General features: G+C 31.9%; 2 protein-coding genes across 7 annotated transcripts in view; one reads left to right on the top strand and one right to left on the bottom strand.

Annotated features, from left to right (window-relative positions):
- The window catches only part of LOC115874051 (aquaporin AQPAe.a-like), a 30115-nt gene extending 24106 nt beyond the window's left edge, over positions 1 to 6009 (bottom strand). The window contains exon 1 of one of the 2 annotated variants that reach the window (XM_030889112.1): positions 5946 to 6009. In XM_030889112.1, coding sequence (XP_030744972.1) covers positions 5946 to 5994 — 49 coding nt within the window. In that variant the 5' untranslated portion in view covers positions 5995 to 6009. The remainder of the gene's footprint in view (positions 1 to 5945) is intronic. The other variant, XM_030889129.1, reaches the window with a different exon arrangement.
- The window catches only part of LOC115891936 (SH2 domain-containing protein 3C), a 236290-nt gene that overhangs the window by 186852 nt on the left and 28143 nt on the right, over positions 1 to 21295 (top strand). The gene's annotated exons all lie outside the window — the stretch shown is intronic.

The raw sequence follows: 21295 nt of genomic DNA, 5'->3' as shown, positions 1-21295 counted from the left end.
AATTTTCATCAAAAACATGATGGTGAAAACCGCACATCAATATCTTTTACCGTTTCGAAGTTACGGGGTGTTTTTCAAAAATGTGCATTTTTAACAAATCGCTGTAACTTTTTTGCTATGGAAAATTTTGTATTTCTATGAAAACATTTCCAAAGTACCTTTTTACGTAGAATTTAATGGTTTAGGTATAATTTTTTTAAAATTAATAATTTAAGAGTTATCAACAGAAAAATTGATTTTTTATTTGTGACACCCTCTATATTTTTAATTAACTGAAAAGAATTTAAAATTACCTTTCCAAAAATAGAGCACACTTGATATTTTGTTATAATCCCCTTCGAAATACAGAATTTTTAAAAGTTCGCCACTTTTAACAAGAAGGCTTTGGACCCCTTATTGATGATATGCCCTTAATGGAACTCGAAACCATATTTTTCCAGCATCTCGACGCACCGCCTCTGAACGCTGAAGTTATCAGCAAATTTTTTCAGTCAATTTCAAGAATAATTTAATAGCTAACCAAGATCCCAGCCGTTGGCCGTCGAGGCCGCCTGACTTAGTGCCCATGGATCTAATCCTATGGATATATTTGCGGAAGAATAAAGGTTCCTTATTCTTCCGTATAATCTAGACAAGAATTAGAAATACTTAGCAGTTATGAAAGGATATCTTTCACCCCCACTGAGTTAATGAATTCCGTGAGAAATGTTCAAAAACTGCCCCGTCTGTCCATAATAGAAGACGGTCGATATGTCACTGTAGTATAACATCTGTAGCAAAATCTCATGTCTTGGTTTGCTATTTATTTTTATTGTTATTAGATATAGTTTAAATGTGTTGATGTTGGTTAAATATATTTTAAATTGTTATAAAATTCTGCATTTCTCATAGCAAATATTATTTTCGTTTTAATTGATGCTCACAGCTAGAATTTTTTTGCATTACAGCCGGTGCCGTTCAAAGCCTACTTATTTAAAGCGGGCAAATTTTTATATACTCTATATCTCGATGAGGAATCGAGTAAAATATCAAGTGTGTTATATTTTTGAAAAGGCAATTTTAAATTATTTTCAATAAATTAAAAATATACAGGGTATCCCATATAAAAAATCAAATTTTCTGTTGATAATTCTTAACTTATTAATCTTAAAAAAATTATACTTAAACCATTAAATTCTACGTAAAAAAGTGCTTTGGAAATGTTTTCATAAAAATACAAAATTTTCCATAGCAAAAAAGTTACAGCAATTTGTTTAAAATGCATATTTTTGAAAAACACCCCGTAACTCCGAAACGGTAACAGATATCGATATGCGGTTTTCACCATCATGTTTTTGGCAAAAATTGAGCTCCAGACACCGATATTAGTTTTTGTCTATCTCCTATAGAAAAGGGTGTTTCCATTTAAAAGCGTCGAATTTGACCCACCCTGTACATAGCACTTCACAAACCGGTATCTAAGACTCAGATTTAGGGTGGCATTACACAGTAATGGCCGCATCAGGTTAAAAGTGGCTCTTGCTTGCTCTATTCTGGATCTAATTTCTATTTCTAGAGCTAGGTTGTTGCAAATCCAGGTCCCCAAATATTTGAATTTTTCTACCACTTCTATTCGTTTCCCATATATATACTAATATCTATGGGCGGCTCTGGAGTTTTTGATATTATAAGTATTTTTGTTTTAGTGGTATTTATTTTAAGGCTACTAAACTAGTGGAGTTATTTGGTAGCACAAGTAATTATGCATAAGTAGTTTCTTAAGACTCAGCCAAAACGCCAGAGGGAGTTCCCCCTGGCATCTAATAGGGGCCTCCCCACCTACAGCAAGATCATGCATTCCCTAGGGGAAGATATTATAGTAGCTCAAGTTTTATTTATTTTTACTATCGATAACCGATAACGCTAGAAAAAGTAAATGGCTGTATAAATGTAAATGTAATATTTTTACAGCATATGAAAAAACTTTATTAACAATTTATTAACTTTATTAACTTTATATTTTGCATTTATTTTATATGAAAAGAAATATACGAACTAAAATACAAAAATGGAGATTTACATTAGCTTACAATGGAAACACATTAGTGAAACTGGACTAATGGATTACAAACTATATTTAGCTGTTGTAATAGAATGGAATATTGTAACCTCTAAATCAGAGATAACAGTCTTTATGAATAAAGCAGAGTGTATATTGAGGCATTAGAAAAAAAATAAATGTAACATTCTAAATATAACCTCTAAATATCGGTAATTTAACTAGAAAAATGATAATTTTATACAGGGTGGTCCGAACTGTATTCCGGAAACTTCGGCAGCATATTCTGCAGATAAGAATAAGTAAAAAATTCGTATAAATATATGTCCTAAAATGCTTAGTTTCGGAGATACAGGGTGTAGAAGTTTCATTTTTATTTCGATTTTTTTCCCAAATAATTTCTGAAGTGACGTCAATATTTGGATGAAAATTGGTGTCTGGGAGTTTTTTGACATGAAAAATTTGACTTTGATGTCAATATGACTCCTACTTGTAGAGGGCGCCACCTACATGTGTTTTAACTGTTTTGAAGAGTAATAACTTTTCGTCCTTACCGGTATAAAACTGAGTGAAAAAATATACATATTTGTGACGTTTTACGTAAAAAATGTCTCGTGGTAAAAATCGTTACAAGCAATCGTTCTGAAGATATTTAGAATAGAAATAGTCAATAGTTATTTAACTGAAATAATAAATTTGGGAAATTTTTATTTTTTTAAATTAATCATAAATTTTCTGTAAAAAAATGATAATCATACAGTTTCTGTTGAACTTTTGACACAAAAACATTTCAAATTTATGATTTCAGGCTAATAAACTATTTAGTCAACATGTTTAATTTATGTCAATGATGACAGGTATTGATAATTTCGATTCCAAATATCTTGAGAGCCATTACTCGTAGCGATTTTTACAAAGAGATCTTTTTTACGTAAAAAACGTCGTGAATGTATATTTTTTACTCAGTAGTTTTACACAGGTACGGACGAAAAGTTATTATTCTTCAAATCAATTAAAAAATATAGTAGCGCCCTCTACAAGTAAGAGTCATATTTCAAATCATACTCGTAGCGATTTTTACAAAGAGATCTTTTTTACGTAAAAAACGTCGTGAATGTATATTTTTTACTCAGTAGTTTTACACAGGTACGGACGAAAAGTTATTATTCTTCAAATCAATTAAAAAATATGGTAGCGCCCTCTACAAGTAAGAGTCATATTGACATCAAAATCAAATTTCTCATGTCAAAAAACTCCCAGATACCAATTTTCATCGAAATATTGACGTTACTTCAGAAAAAATCGAAATAAAAATGAAACTTTTACACCTTGTATCTCCGAAACTAAGCATTTTAGGACATATATTTATTTATATGAACTTTTTTACTTATTTATATGTGCAGAATATGCTTCCGAAGTTTCCGGAATACAGTTCGGACCACCCTGTATACTTCTAGATTAATCTACTTTTTATTCAATAAAACTAGTTTTATATGGTAAATCGAAAAAATATAAGCAATGAATACTCTATTTAGCTGGAAATAAAATTAACTTATCTAATTATTTTTAAAACTAAGTAACCTATATAAGTTCGTACAGGGTTTTTTGTGAATGAATAATTCTGTGATATTTCAATTCATATTGAATTGAAATATCACAAGAAAAAAATTGACCCATTTCATATGAAATACATAAAAACAATAAACTAAAATTCGGAAATAATACACATGTACTGATTTCTTTCGAAAATCGACAACTATGAAACTATGAACTCTTCCCGGACACAAACGGTACATTGTGAGACAGGAAATTGTAGAGAGAAACAAGCCCTATAACATAGGATACAACATTTTAATGAATAGTGCTTTCCATAAAATCAATAAAATGAAAAATATACGAAATAATATATATGTACTGATTTCTTTCGAAAATCGACAACTATGAAACTATGATCCCTTCCCCGACACAAACAGTACAATGTGAGACAGGAAATTGTAGAGAGAAACAAGCCCTATAACATAGGATACAACATTTTAATGAACAGTGCTTTCCATAAAATCAGTAAAATACAAAATATACGAAATAATATTCATGTACTGATTTCTTTCGAAAATCGACAACTATGATACTATGATCTCTTCCCCGACACAAACAGTACATTGTGAGACAGGAAATTGTAGAGAGAAACAAGCCCTATAACATAGGATACAACATTTTAATGAATAGTGCTTTCCATAAAATCAATAAAATAAAAAATATACGAAATAATATACATGTACTGATTTCTTTCGAAAATCGACAACTATGAAACTATGATCCCATCCCCGAAACAAACGGTACATTGTGAGACAGGAAATTGTCGAGAGAAACAAGCCCTATAAGATAGGATAAAACATTTTAATGAACAGTGCTTTCCATAAAATGAATAAAATGAAAAATAAATAGATGAAATCAATGTGTTGCCGACAGATTGCCCTAGACTTGTTTATTCGGTGCGGCCAACGCAAAAAAGACGCTAAGCAAACTTTATCCTATGATGGTTTAAGTATTTGTTTATTGGCAAGAAAGCGTATCGGTTTTTTGTTACAAAGTACTGATTGACCCTTTGATTTTGCGCCCCCAAAATGTTGCGCCTACGTGCGTGCACGCACTGCACGCTCGCCAGGAACGGCTCGAACGCCTCGAACTGCCATTGTCTTTATTTATTTTTGCTTACACAACGTTTCGGTCAGAAGTATCACTGACCGTTATCAAATGAGAACTGCGATATTCTCAAGCAAGTTCACACTTGACAATAACCCTCGTTTCACACAAGTATATTCTATTTAATTAGAAAAATAAAATTAACTTTATCAATATACAAGATGAGTTTCCTACGATGTTCTCTATGGGTATCTCGGAAACTACTGGAAATAGAGAGTCGGTTAAATGGGGAAAGAATTGCAGTTTTGTGGATCATAAATACGCGCCTTCCAGTTTCTTGAAAAAGTTCATGGCTTACTAGATATTTCAAAAAAAAACAAATTTTGGCTATTTTAAATATTGTCCCTAATTCCATTATAATATATTTTAGACAAAAAGTTTTCATATAAAAGTTGCAGATAATCACATCCCTAATGAGTTTGTTTTCTCTGATTTTTTCTAAAGCCTGTCATTTTTGACATATGACACAAACATGTTTTTTTTTTAAATGGAAACCATAGTTGGCCAATTCTTATCTTTCTTGACTAATTTCACTTAGTTGGCATGGTGTTCTTTTTTTTTCGTAGGAAACTCACCCTGTATTTTTAAAACTAAGTAGCCCATATAAGTTCGTACGAGATTTTCACTTAAGGAAATAATTCTATATTTCAATTCACATTTAATTGAAATTGACAAGTTCTATCCGCATTAACCGAATTGGATTATATCATGACCTAAAAACCCGTCCTATTTGAGAGTGCTGGTTTATCTTATACCATAGCAATTAAATGTAGGGATATATATATTTAGGAAGAGAATTATCTAGAGGGTACCGCAATTGAGAACTGTTTTTGGTAGACGAATATAAACAGAATATATAATGATTAGGATATTATAATTCAGAAACCAGTAAAAAAACTAGTATTGATTTTCTAAGAATAAAGAATTATCTGCTTTTAAAGCTTCAAAACATATTGGTTTTGGAAATCAAAAAAATACAAAGAGATGAGAGCTAAACTACGCCTCTACATAAAGTGGAGGCGAACAAAAATTTAAATTATAATAAAAATGTTGATTTTTTGTATAAAAAATATATCTATATCATTTCAGAGTTTCTAAAATTAGTTTTTTTGAAGTTCTAAAAGAGACCAAAAAATTACACATTTATTTATTAAAAATGTATAATGTGTACTTAAATCTATAACTTTATTTCATAATTATTTACCGGTTTTATGAGGAAAAGCAAATTTATTACTTTCTATTTCCAGAAGCATTGTAGACACTGTTAGCTAACTAGACACTTATAGAACTATTTGACCAGAAATAAGTTTTAGAATAGGCTATGAATGAGGCTGTAAATTTCGATGCACTGTATTTATTTTAACGTTAACACTCTTAACGTTATAAATTGTGAAAGTAAACTTATACATACGACGCATAGTGTTAAGAGGGTTCCTATTATAATACAATATCTCAAATTTTATTTATTTTTGCTATCTAACTTTAACAATTAAAATTATCACCTCTCGGATTTTGTCATTTTTATCTGGTTAAAACAAGATTTATTAGCATATACTACTACTGAAAGTTAAATTCATTATTTAGGCATGTTTAATTTAGAGATAGAAACAAAGCATATGGTATGATTGCCAAAGGTATGGGACCCGCAATAAGTGCATTTGTAGTTTCCACTGAGGTTTGGATTGTTCGAACTTTTGCTTGGTTTGTGGGTGTGTGAACTCCAATTCGAAGAATTGCCGTGTTATTACCACTTTGAGACTCTATCTTTAGGGTTGGTACAATTGAATTGTTAAGTGTTAGAAACATTCGGTGGCATTGAGGAAAAAAACAGATGGACTGGCCACGTATGCAGGATGCAAGAAAACCGCCTACCGAAATCTCTTTTTTACGGTGAACTTGTAGAGGGTAAGAGAAAACCGGGTAGAAAACTCAAAAGATACAAGGATGTTTTACATGAACACTTAAAGGGGATAAGTATGCAGTATCAGTGGGAGGGAGCAGCGCAAAATAGAACACAATGGAGGAGAATTGTAAACTCAGTTAACAACGACAACCAAGAAGTAAAGAGGCACAACAAAGTGATGAGATTTTTGAATGTGCGGAGTGCGGAAGATAGATACCATCACGTATCGGGCTTTTCAGTCACAGAAAAGCTCATGAAAGAAAACGCCTTGCATAACCATCTTCTGATGCGTGTCAAATACTCGTCAGCGAGTATTGGCAGTAAGTAAACATAAGGCAAAATGGATTATTTTTGCACTAAGTTGTGCGTCCACCTTTTCTACACTTCATACACAGGTTCACAAAAACTTATTCATAGACACCTTCAATGTATGTAAAGGAGTCCGCCAGAGCTGTATACTGTCACCAATACTTTTTAATATATACGTCGAAAAGATATTTCAAATGGACCTGGAAGGAGAAAGTAGAAGAATTAAGATTAACGGAGTTCCAATTAACAATATAAGATATGCAGATGATATGGCAATCCTAGCACCAACTTTAGAGGATCTCCAGCAAATATTAAATAAGATAGAGGACATGGGAAATCTCGTTCCGGTCTTAAAATCAACGCTACCAAGACCAAACTTATGGTAATAGGACGCCAGCCTATAATCAACACCGCATTGACGGTGCATGGAAATATTATATAGCGAGTACCACGATTTAAATATCTAGGTGCCATGATCAATGAACGATGGAACTGCGATGAAGAAGTTAAACTTAGAACGAATTATGCAAAATCAACATTTTTCAAACTTAAAAAATTCCTATTAGCACGCAGTCTCCCGCTAGCACTTAGACTACGGGTAGTAAAATGCTACATATGGCCCATCTTACTGTACGGCGCAGAAACGTGGTCTCTCAAGGCTAGAACCCTGAACCGCATCGAGGCTTGGACTCTCCGGAGACTCTTACGTGTGCCATGGACCGCACATGCCACCAACGAAGAAGTTTTAAGAACTGCAGGCTATGAACGAGAAATGCTTAATATAGTTAAAATAAGAAAAGTTTCATACCTCGGCCATATCCTTACACTGAAAAAAAGGATCCCTCAATCGAAATGAATATGACTTTGACCCAAAAGATTGGCGCTTTTCAATAGGTCCAAGAACGACGTTTCTTTGCCCAAAGCATTAACTATCTTTTCATAAGCTTTAAAAAATTACTTTAGAGAATAGAAGAATCTATCTGTCCAAAGTATTTCACTCTTGACCCAAAATGAATATGCAAAGAAGTTCTTGCTACAAGAACAATAGTCTCTTTGATTCATGCAAAAATTTTTGATTGAAAAGGGACATTTCTTGATTAAAGAGACACTTTTCTTAAACCAATAGCGAATACTACTGACTCAACTAAAATTTATTTGATCTAAGAGAAGTCTGTACATCATATACAGTATACAGGCATATTACGAGGTATATTATTTTCTGATAAATTTAGGTTTTCCTGGTCTGTAGTAAGTAAAGTGATATTATTTTCCTCGATAGTAGTTATTTCTGCTTCTTCACTCCTTAGTATTTTTTGGGGTAGTTCATCACTCTACAAATTACAAAAAAAATGTTACATCACGATTAACCAAAGTAAAGCAAATAAATTATTAAAATTATAAGCATTGGTCACATTTTGAATTTTTTAATACAACGACTTGAAATTCTAAATTTTTTGTAGTTATTTGCATAAAAAATCGATACCTATATTCTTATTCTATCTATAGTCACGCATGCATTATCTAAACAGGTACATGCATTAGGTAAATGTCTCTTACCTTCAAATATAGCAAATAAATGATCTAATTTCCATTTTTCAGAAACTCTTTTAAAGAATCCATATATCCTAAAATTTGTCCATATAAAATGACAAATCCATGTTAATAACGATCACTAATTTGTTATACGATATGCGTTTAAAAAGCAAATTATGCAAAATTGCAAGTGGAAAATTCCAAGCAACAAAACCCGTGCGTACTATGATGTGCAACCTATGAAATGCGACGTACGACTCTATGGTACGACTGATCGGACTATGGATCGAACTGCCGACTGATTGTATATACCGTCCTTCGTCATCGTCTTTGCGTGTCGTTATTATTTTTCATCAAAAGAGTATTTAGCTATTGGAAATATGGCCATGTTTCTTGAATGAAGTACTTCCTAGCGTATTTTTCTTATTATCTTATAACAAAGTAACATGCGCTTGGTTGAATGAAAATAGATTCAAGAGAAATTTTCGAATTTTTCAAGAGAACCAGTTTTCTTGAGTTAAGAGAGTTTTTCTTCAGGCAAAATATTTTCTTTTACGCTAAAATAAATTCTCTTGCCACTATTTTTTTTTCAAGAACGATGACGACTTTAGTTCAAGTCTGTCTTTTTTATCAGTGTAGAGGAGACAAATATTTCATTCCTAAGCTAATTCTACAAGGAAAAGTAGAGGGACGGCGAGGACCAGGAAGAAAACAACATTCCTGTCTAAGAAACATATGGGATTGGTGTAACATCAGCGACCCAGCCACCATATTTCGAAAAGCCGAAAACGGCACTCTACACATTGTATGAAGAGTACAGACAATCGCCAACATGCGGCTAAGCACAAGGCACAGGAAGAAGAAGATACACAGGTTCTCTCTATCTGCCCCGGTACAATGTACCTTGGTATAACCCAATTCCCAATTTGATATTAAAGCTGTTAAATACATTTTAGATATGTTCAAAATTAAACTCTTGTATTTTTATTGACATAATTCTTCAAATAAATATGTATTGCTTTAATCTCAGTTAATAAAACGATGTTATAACCTTTTTGGGGCATATAACTTTGGGGATATACTCTATAACAACATAATTTAACAACTGGATTTGTGTCTATGTTATAAAAAATTCACAGTCCTTTACAAAGATGCAACCGGGGGGGGGGGGCATTGAAAATGATGAATAAAAACGTAAAAATATGATAGTGTTAATATGAGTGTTTTACATACATATGTTTAAATAACGAACTTAACAAAAAACAACAGATTTAAAAATTCACTGAAAAAGTAGTAGTGTTAACATTAAATAAAACATTATCAATAATAATTATGCGATCACACCTATCCGTAAAACAAGCAAGCAAAAAAACCTCGAAAAAACAAAATAACATACAAAACATCAGGTTAACATGATGACAGATCATGATCAATGACAGATAAAGAATTCTTACGGAAAGTTACACTTTACGATATAATTTTTTAACTGTTAAAGGCAAACCCCATTTAAACACAAAACTTTTTTAATACCTACTACTGTATCTAAAGAGACTTTTTTTAAATTACTAAATTCTTAGCCACGCTTCTTTTTTCTTGGCTGTTGTGCGTCACGTCACAGATTAACAGGCCCACGTTTGCACCACAAGGCGATGCTGCAGACCACTAGGTAGACCGGTCGTAGAAATTTATATTATACAACTTGTAGTCAATCTACACAAATATTATCAAAAACTTTTTTCTTTTAAAATGTGTTCAGATTTTGTAAAAGTATAAGTCAAAATCGCAAAACTTAAATTTGATATGAGTTTCTTAGTTTTTAACTAATATAGTGGCGAATTACAAAATTCCTTTTCAATGAAAATTAATGAGTTAAATAAAATAATTTAATAAACTACTAGCTTTTTCTCGCGCCTACGTTCGCGTTACACCTCGAATCGTTCATGCATTGATTTATATGATTTTTACTTCTTTATAGAGAGCTAGTGAGCATATAGATGTTTTTATTTTTCACTTTTTTTTTATTTATTAAGAGCACTATTACTCTCTTATAGGTTATTTTTTATTCTTTGAAGGATAATTGAGGAAGATATATTTCGTTATGATGTCACTAAATAAACCCTTGTATAAAATTTTATACTGTCTGGTTTATAATGTTATAATATTGCATTTTCGTACAGCAAACTTTCATTCCCTATTCTACTCTCTAAGGGTATAAATTTCATAAATTCGCTTTACCTTTGTGCCCATTTTTATGTGTATAATCCAGAGGTCACCAAGTTTTATATAAATTTTTACTAACTTTACCCATTTGGTTGATGAATTTAAAAAAATTCTTCTAATTCTTTTTGTAGGATTTCATTCTTCTAGACCAAATAGTAAGGAATTTTCTTACAACAAACTGTTCCGAGATAATTTTACTCTCTAAGAGGATGAATTTCCTAAAATCGCTTTGTGTAGCTAATTCACTAATGTCGTTTAAACGAACCTTTGTGCTAATATTTATGTATGTAAAGCTGGCGGCATGAACTTACTCTAAAATATCTAAAAACGTAATATATAATCTAACTGACACACCACTGACAAAGACAAATAATTTATATCTGGAGGTATTGTGTGTAGGTGTTTTTCAGGCATGTTTTAGTATTTAGTCGTTTTACACAAAGAAATAGCCATTAAGCACTATAAAAATACTTCATAACAAATCTACACATATATACCTTTCATTTAAAGAAAGAATCATCAAGATTGGCAAAGCGGTTTCGGCGGGATGGATGCAACAAAAAAACCCTTTGAGCTTTTATATATGTATGGATTAATTATTTTTCCAACATATTTTACTTTGCAAATTTTTATAAATATTCAGACTCGCTAATATCGTACTCCACCGTGTCCAGCCTGTTTAGCCAAACGTAGGCCGATTCCTCTTCGGCTGCGTCGTGACCCTGGCCGAAGGAAGAGTCTTGAAGACGCTCATCCGCGCATAGGAATAAGTTGACTGCGTAGCGTATTGCGTATTAATCGATTCTGAAATTTTCTATCTCGTGTATAACATGTTACGCAAGTTTATTATTTTAATCTCGATTTTAATAGATAAATGTGTGAAATGCCACCTGAATATCTTCCGCCATGACATGTTTTTACTTTTTTGTTATGGTAAAGTGATTTGTATAAACTTTATTCAATAACGTATATTTTCCTCCATTTGTGATTTTTTAATTTTAAGCGAAAATTAAGTATAACATTTTAGGAAAAAGAAACACTGTAATATTTAAAAGAATAAGAAGAAATTAGTCTTATTTTGAAAGGAAAATATAGAAAAAACTCTTTCTATAGAAAAAGTCTTTATACTAACCAGAATCCGGTGACATATACGCGGTCTCACCGGAAACATTACTTATTACTTCGCATAACTTGAAGAATATCTACTTTTAATAATGAACACTTCAGAAATACACCAGTAAAAACATTTATTATTTGAGATTAAAACTCGAATTAAATTATAAATATTAGTTACCTATGTTGTTATAGCTTTTATAGGCCTGTTTAACGACTTAATAAGTTACCTAGCGAAAAAATCTGTGCGCGTACCTACCACTATTGTTACAGGTTAATTCGTTAAAGAAATATGTTACACAAGTTAAAAACGCTAAAATTTTAATGGTATTACTTGTGCATTATTGGCCTTATAATGTAATTTGTTGGAATTATATCTTCTTTAAATATAATTAGACTTTTTAACGACTTTTAAGTTACCTAGGAAAAAATCTGTGCACGTACCTACCAGTATTGTTACAGGTTAATTCGTGAAACAAATGTGTTACATATTATTCGTGGTATTAGTGGTATTATATTGGAATCAGCTTGGCATTAGTGGGGCATTATATGAGAAATTTTGGTATTTAATTTGTATTTTTGGCATTACTTTGGCATTAGTATACAGACATTTGTCAGCGGTTTACTCCTTGTAGATAATCAAAAAGTTTTTTGATAAAATTTGCTTTTTATGTCAGATCATTTCTATGAAAAATTACATTAGATTTTTATTAAAGACGCTGGGTAATTAAAACATTGACTAATAAAGCTTGTCCACTTTAAATAAGGGGTCACGAAATATCCTCCTTGGAGTGTTTGGGTTAAGGGGTGTATAATAAATTAATCGTTGTTTTATAATAAAAACCATAAAACATTTATTTGTGAGTAAAATAATGCAATGGTTGGATATCTCTCCTTTATAATTAGGTGACTAAAAATACACTAAAATAATTAGAAAAAAAATCTTGTACTTATTTAGTAATTACGTCAATATTAATTAATTGACTTTCTAGTCTATTTTATTTTATGTACAAATATATTATTAAATTTTAAGCATTAAGTAATAAAACACTTTGTGCCCTCTTATATCGTAAGAGGTTACGAAATATACTCCTGGTTACACCCCTTACAGAAAACAGTGTAAGGGGTGTAAATAAATTGTATAATCACTGTTTTTTATAATAAAAACTATAAAACATTTCTTATTTGTGAGATTAAAAAAACAAAACAATGCATTGGTTAAAATAAGTACATTCAATACATATGTATGTGTTATAACATAATATAGCCATTACTATTATACTATTATTATTAAAATAATATGTGTGTAACATATTTCTTTAACGAATTAACCTGTAACAGACATTTATATGCCCAGTATATTTTTGTTTAACAAACCAATCAGGAAAAATCCAAAACCTACCGTTATAGGAGTATAAGATGATTAAACTTATCTAATGACAACTACTTATCGGATAACAAATTAATTACTACTGTTAGCTAGTTCAGCTACTGTCTAGGTAGAATATACCTAGAGTACACCTACCTATGATGTAGGTAGATTAAAGCTTATTTTGACGTTACCTCTCACTTCGGTGTCACAAGCTGAATTTTTCAGGGATGGAAGTACAGTACATGATATGGGAACCCTTATTCCGAAAGTAGTACAAAATTAGACCGGGTAAAAGGGCACTATCATCAAAAATCGATATTTTAATACCACCGTATAGAGAAACAAATACTTATTTTTTGATCCAGTACACAATAAAGTCTTCGTAGGGAGTAATTTTTTATAATTATTTAAAAAAAACATTTCCATTAGCGCTTATGACCAAAAAAAACTTTAAACATAAATAATATTTTCAATCATGCGAAAATTTGGTTTAAAATTGATTTTTTAAATATAACTTCCATTTAACGAAAAACGAAGGCCTAAATGAAAAAAAGAAACAATTTAAAAGTTTCGCTTATGTCTTGACAAGGTATCAAAGCAAACCCCATATTTTTTGCTTTTAAACTAATAAAGATATATCAATAAACAATTAGCGATGTAATGGTTTTTGCGCGCGCTGGCCGACTGCCGCCGCTGCGCCGAGATTTCCTACACCCTTGTATATATGACGTCATGGTGTGGCAAATGTAGCATTTTAATTCGATTTGGGCTCCCTTATATAGGATAACAGAAACATTTTCAATGTTAAAATGGATTAAAAGATTTTTAATATTTTTTAGCTTATTTAATGGAAGAATCCCAAAAAGTGTGATTATTAAATGATAAATTCGAAATACATATACTCTGGGTAATAAATATAATATGATCTCAGTAAGATGTTAAAAGTTGATTATATTTTGAGCTTTTTATAGACGTATTAAATTAAATAAGGATTAAAAATTTTTTGATTAGACAATCATATTGATTACTAAGAAGCGACTGCAAGAATTTCAAATATCCATCATGAGAGACAATACTCTAATAAATTACTTATTACTATAAATTTAATAGGGCCACAATAAAATTAAGTTAAGCAGCGGCTCGTGCGGCAATATATGTTTTATATGTAATAAATAGCACTAATAATTATACGTGTAATTGATTATAGTATGATATGACCCATAATAATTTTCTGATTTGAAACTTGATTATTTTTAAGATTGTTTATTTAAGAGTCCATTTTACTAGTCCGAAAAAGTAACAAAATAAGCGTTCGGCATTTAACGTTTGATGTAAAACTGGCTAGGTATTTTTACACAAATGAAGAAGGAAATTAAACGTAAAGGATTATACTATATCCGTATTGTAAATTGTAGCACATTTTTAGACAACTTCTTTATTTTAAAGATTTTAATGGTCAAACATCAACAAAATATTCCTTATGTTTGGACTAAATTTTCTCGAAAATAAAGAAATAATTTAAAATTCCGTTACAATACGGAAATAGATTGAAGTTTTGTGATTACGGTGATATATAATTTATATGGTTTTGTAACAAATTGCTTGCTATTTTATGGCAAATGCTCTGCAAACCTTAATCAAAACACGTGTGTTCGGTATTTTGAATATGGCTTAACACGACATCGGGTAGGCAACCGTAGGCAACCACACACCCGCTTTACCCGACCCGTACAGTACAGCGTAATAGACTCTTAAAGTTAACTTTAACTAAGTAAGGTAAATTTATTTAACGTAATGTACCAGTAACCACTTTTATTAAAATGTGTTCTAAGTGTGTGTTAGTCGTTACTGAAACTAAAAGAATTTCGGACTTTCTTATTTTGCTTACACAACGTTTCGGTCAGAAGTATCACTGACTGTTATCATGTGTGAACTAATCTAAATCCTAAAACTATTGAGCTTATACAATACTAGAGCCGGACCCGTGAAGTAGTTGGGTGCAGTCAAGCATGAGGTTGTCCACTAAGAATACCTGCATTGGAGCATTTAATGAGTGGTTGCCATATTGTTGAAATCTTCATACTTGGATTGCTAAAGATTTTATTATTGTTAGATGTGGATACGGTCTCTTTAAATTTGCCCTTTTTCCAATGAGGTTCTTTGTGGACAACCCAACCATTTCATGTTATGGTGCTTGGACCATCCCTCAATCTAGGCTCGACGATGTCTAACGATTCCTCTAAAGGGACGTTGGTGTATAAATTTTCTATGTCAAAACTGACAAATTTGTCCGAAAGACCTAATTCTTTGTTCTTAAGTATATCTACAAAATGTTTAGCGTCCTTAACTAATGAAGATGTTTTCCTACCATTGGTACCCTTCTTAGAGGTGAGAATTCTAGTCCCTTGGGAGGAACCAGTTCCTTAGTTCTAGTTCCTCCAGAGGAATAGTTCCTTGAACTAGGTCTTAAGTTCACAATATTTCCCGACTAACATTGACATCAACGTTACTTGCTAATGGGTTTCGTTATCAGTCAGAACTATTCACAGTATGATCTGTATAATTTTTATAATTTACGGAATATAACGACACGTGTAATTGCTTATGTTAAAAATATATGAGTAAGTTTTATTGCGGTTAAAAAAAAGAAACTCAAATCAGAGTTTAAAAAATTGTAATATCACAAATCAATTGGAGGAAATATTACGAAAATTTTACGAAAAATTGCTTTTTTTCTTCACTTCAAGCTTTTTGTTTTTGTCTAATAATTCAGAATATCTACTTTGTTTTATAAGATATTTCTTAATTTTAGGGACTTAAAGTGAAACAATCCCATAAAATATTTAAAGAACAAAGTAAAAATCAAAAACAGTATGCACGACAATTTTCTGTGGTAATTACGCCGGTTGTGGCAACAGACAAGGCCGAATCCATCGTCGTCGCCTTGTATTATATCTCGGATCTGTCGACTGAATAGATTCCCGTGAACTAGTCTTTTAATTAGTTCCTCTAGTTCGCCTCAGTCCTTTCGGTCCGGGACAGGTAACATACGGCTGGCACTCCACTCCCGCCTAGTATAGGGCTACGATCGCGCTGGCCGATCCGTACGTAAACTCGTCTTTTATTTAGTTCCTCTATGTCCGGATCCGATAACATACGGTTTACGGTTGGCACTTCCCACTCCTGCCTAGCATCGGACTACGATCACGATGGCCGATTACAACCTATCCGTCCCCGTCGCATATTATTATATTTATATATTGGTCGCAGTCTCGATCCCGGAATAGGTCCTAAGGAACTAGTTCTTTGAGAAACCGGGAACTAGTTCATTTCATTCCGGGGTCAGAATAGTTCATTGAAACTAGTTCGTTCACGAACTACACACCTCTAGCTTTTCTGACCGAGACGTTGTGTAAGCAAAATAAATAAAGACAATGGAAGTTCGAAATTATTTTAGTTTTCATACTGAATCATTGTCTATTGTCTAACACATTCAAAGTAATGTTTGACAGTGGACGTTTTAGTAACCATATTAGAATAAGCAGCAGATGATTAAGATTTAATTTAATTAATGATTACTTCTATACTAGAGAAAAAATATTAGAATTATAAATGAGTGAGTGAATGATCGGAACAAATTGAAATTATTTTTAATTTGATAAGTAAATAATAAGGTACAAGAAATCTGTTCGCATGTTGTTAGTATTTTTATATATAGAAAGAAAATTCAAGTTGCTCTCCTCAGGGAAAAAGAACACTTCGCTAACTCCAGAATCAAACGTTTCCATGCGGAAAACCTTTCAAATTCGATAAATGTAAACGTGAAAGTGGAAATAATCCGGTTGAATCTGCAGAATTACCGTCAGTGACCCGTAGCGACGATTTGTCGAAAACGTAAAAGCACCTCTTACATATTCCCTTCAATAAGCTCTATAATTTTCGGTCTGGAAGCTTTAAAAAGGGTTCGTGCAAAAAGACTTATACTTACAGTGAGAGATTGCTTTGAAATTCAAAAATCTGTAAAATTTCAAGTCTTAATCATATACACTTTTGTAATGAAAGCTTAAAGGCCTCTTTAAATAATCTGTATTCTGTCGAAGATTTTTAGATTTACTACTACAATACTGATAAAAATGCAACTTGGGTTAGATCCTGTAATGTTACAACATAAAGTTAATAAAATCCACCGCGATATATTATCATAATTAACAGATAATTAGAACTAATATTTTAAGCCTGATGTTATAATTATGGTGCTATATAATATAGTATTATCATCATCATCACTTTCAGCTTATTCAACCATTTCCAATTATGGTGTAGCATCTCTAACATATTTAGATAATCTCCCTGTAACTGGATTGTTGTTGTCTATTGTTGGCTATGCGGATCCAAGTTATCTCTGCTAATTTCCTAATATAGTTGTTCCATCTTAAGTTTGGTCTTCTTCTGGGTCTCTTAATTCCTCATAAGTACTGTGCTATAATTTTTGTGGTCCATCTATTGTCCGTTCTTCTTGCCAGGTGTCCTGCCCATTGCCACTTGAGGGATTTAATTCTGTTAATGGCATCTATTACCTGAATCTTTTGTCGTATGCACATATATTATGGTCTTTCTTTGTTATTACTAGCATATTTCGTTCCATATGGAGCATTATGTGATATGATATGATTTAGTATACAGGGTGTCCCAGGCTGAGCGTGCATTAGAAGTTTCTAGAGAACTACAACATCTATCTCGGAGATTTTTTGCATATTATAGTTTCACAACGAGATCTATCGATTAAAAATATTTTCAATATGGCGGCACTTCCGGAAATACCGGAAGTTGACAGCAACTTTCTTATTTTAAATGGGTCGGATGTTGATGACAGATAGTGTGGGATTTCCACCCACTAAAAAACCTCATCCTTTTCTTCACTACATTGGAACTACCGGTCAGTATTACTTCAGAATGCAGCTTTGTCTTCTATTTAATCCTTCTGTCTTCTCTTCAGGTCTGCCTCTTTTGTTTCTAATATCTTTTTTCAACAGCTTGGTGATTCTCCTATTTTAAACCTATAGTGGTATGACATAAAACAGCCATGGCCGCTTATCAGTTGTGTTAAGAAGAAATTCATGTTTCCGTGCCTTCTATTAAACCAAGGTCGTATATCTGGGATCAGTCTTCTTGTCCAAATTCGAACACTACTCGTTTCCATCCATCTTTCTTGCCAAACATCTAGGGGGCGATGTTTTTCTAATTTTTCTCTCTGTAGACACCGTACGAAAAGCACAACATTTTAAATGGGTGCCCCCATTTTTTATTATGTATTTAAATTGTCTGTAAAATTTTATGAATTTTGATATTAAACACTCTATATCTAACATTGACCGTTTTTGAGAAAAAAATATTTAAAATTTTTGAATGAAAAAACTGCCTGTCAAAAATATGTGTATAGCCTAAACGTCAAATTTAATGTTTACCACAGCCACTGTGCCATAAAGAGAAAACATGTGGTTATCTATTTCAAAAATTAAATTGTTCGAATGTCATATAATAATGGCCGCAGGTGTCATAGAATTGAGCGAATAAAAAATTATCATAAATCGTTTTTTTCAAATGGAAACTCACTTTTTTATTTCGGTAGTGAAAAGGCTTTTCAATTCGTTACTTTTTAACTATACATATTCCTATACCTAAAATAAATCGTTTTAAAGTTACTTAAGATTTAGTTTTAAAGCGTATATTTTTCTTGATTTTAACCAGTAGCCTATGACTTTAAATGTCAAGTGACAGAATAGATAAAGCAATAGATTTGGACATGTCATATTGTGACGCTTTGTTCAAAAAGCAGCATCATTTTCGAAGCAACGAATTTTCCAACTTTGCGCTGTTTTTTCTTTCGATCATACGGAATATTATTAATAATATCAATAACTATTAGATATCGCTAAAGAGCGAAAATACGAGATATATTTTTATAAATACACTTTTTAAATTCTTAAGCAGGCAGTATTTATACTATAGGAAATTCAAATAATTTGTTTTCTGACAGATGGAAATAAATTGTCTGGCCGTTTGACACTTAATGTCAAAGGAAGCTAGATAAAATCAAGAAAAATATACATTTTTGAACTAAATCTTAAATAACTTAAAAACGATTTATTTTAGGTATAGGAATATGTATAGTTAAAAAGTAACGAATTGAAAAACTGTTGCATTAGTGAAATAAAAAAAGTGGATACGCAATCTTATTCCTAACCTAACCTAAATGATTTATGATAATTTTTAATCACTCAATTTCATGACAGCTACCGCCATTATTATATGACATTTGAACTATTTAATTTTTGAAATAGATAGCCACATCTCTGTATGTTACAGTGGCTGTGGTAATCCCTAAGTTTGACTTTTAGGCTATATAATTTTTTTTGACAGGTAGTAATACATAAAAAATGGGGGCACCCATTTAACATAAGAAAGTTGCTAGTACTAAAAAGGAAGTTGTAGTACATAATAAAAAATGGGGGCACCCATTTAACATAAGAAAGTTGCTGTCAACTTCCGGTATTTCCGGAAGTGCCGCCATATTGAAAATATTTTTAATCGATTGATCTCGTTGTAAAACAAAGTTGTGCAAAAAATATCCGATCTAGATATTGTGGTTCTCCAGAAACTTCTAGTGCACGCTCAGCCTGGGACACCCTGTATATCATGATATATTTGCAATTTTTCTAAAATATTTATGCAAAAGAATACATGCAGAATATCAGCCATATCTTAGTTGGGCCATATGACCATTAAGTCTAAGGATGTCCAACGAGCCAGGGAAGACTTCGACAGACCAAAATTCAAAATTATAAAATGACAGAATATATAATTTAAACGTGAAGTAAAATTAGTAAATCATTTTGGCGGATTCAGCGCCATATTTTTTTTTCTTGTTAGCTTGTACATTTTAGGAATCTAAAATAAAAAAGTACTATTACAAAAATTCGTAATAAAAAACTGCCATTTTTAATTTCATAAAACCCTTGGATATTCAAAAATCTAGTTCAATTGTTAGCCTTTATTTTGGCCTTTTAATATTTTTCTTTTAGCAAAGTTAAACAATAATAAAAAGAACAATGCTTACTTCCAGCAACCACTTTCCAGCGCAACACTCAGTGCTTCTAACAACAATTTTCAACCTGTCAAGCAAAATGGAAACTTAAGTGGCAGGTTGTTAACTGTCGTAAACCAAAATTTTGTTTTCCGCAGCCTTCTATCTGTGCTTCTATGCTAGATTAGCAGAATAATAAAACGATTTTACCATGGAAATTATCATTAAATTTAAATTAAAGGACGAGTTTATTTATTTGCGAGAGAAAAACTAATTGATTATTATTTTTTATCAAGTTCATATGTTCTAGTTGAGATAATACCATCAAAAATAGTCTTTTTAAAGGTTATTTTTTACCACTTACATTTCAATTCTAGCCTTGTGTGCGGCGCGGCGCGGCGGTGCAATTTAGGTGAATACCCTAATGTTATAAAGGTATTGCCATTTGACCGCATAGTAAATATCCGTTATAATACCAGTAATATACAAGGAATATTATAAGGTATATACCAGGAATATATCTATCATATTTCCCAATGGACCTTAGACCTTCTTGGTATATACTAGATATATACCCAAATTTTGCTTATCAATTCGTTGGATATTTATCCACAGTCCATCACTGGCTATGACTACATATAAATTTAAAGAAGAAATATATTGGCTAAATTCTATAAATGTAATGTCAAAGGATTTTTGAATTTGACTGTTGTCTTTGCTGTTGCTATGATATCGAGCGATTGTTAAAATAGTAATATGGTTTTTACATAGTGGTCGTAGATAAAATAACAAAAAAAATATTTTATAAACACAATGTTTCCAAAATAGCGAACAAAGTCTCGTTCAGCGAATAAATTCTGCAATAAACGGGAGAATACTATATCACTCTTTTGTCCTCAACGTTTGCGATTTTCCATTCAAGAGATTTAGCTCGGGATCCGTGGAAGCGTAAAAGTAAATCTGCATAAGTTGCTGTCAGTGACCTGCACCAGCCTGATTTGTCGAAGTTAGGAGGAAGGC

Source organism: Sitophilus oryzae, unplaced genomic scaffold (genome assembly GCF_002938485.1).
Source record: "Sitophilus oryzae breed Bouriz unplaced genomic scaffold, Soryzae_2.0 scaffold_1009_pilon_pilon, whole genome shotgun sequence".
NCBI classification, from domain to species: Eukaryota; Metazoa; Arthropoda; class Insecta; order Coleoptera; family Curculionidae; genus Sitophilus; species Sitophilus oryzae.
The sequence above is the reverse complement of the archived record's forward strand: the minus strand, read 5'-3'. Positions and strand labels throughout refer to the sequence as shown.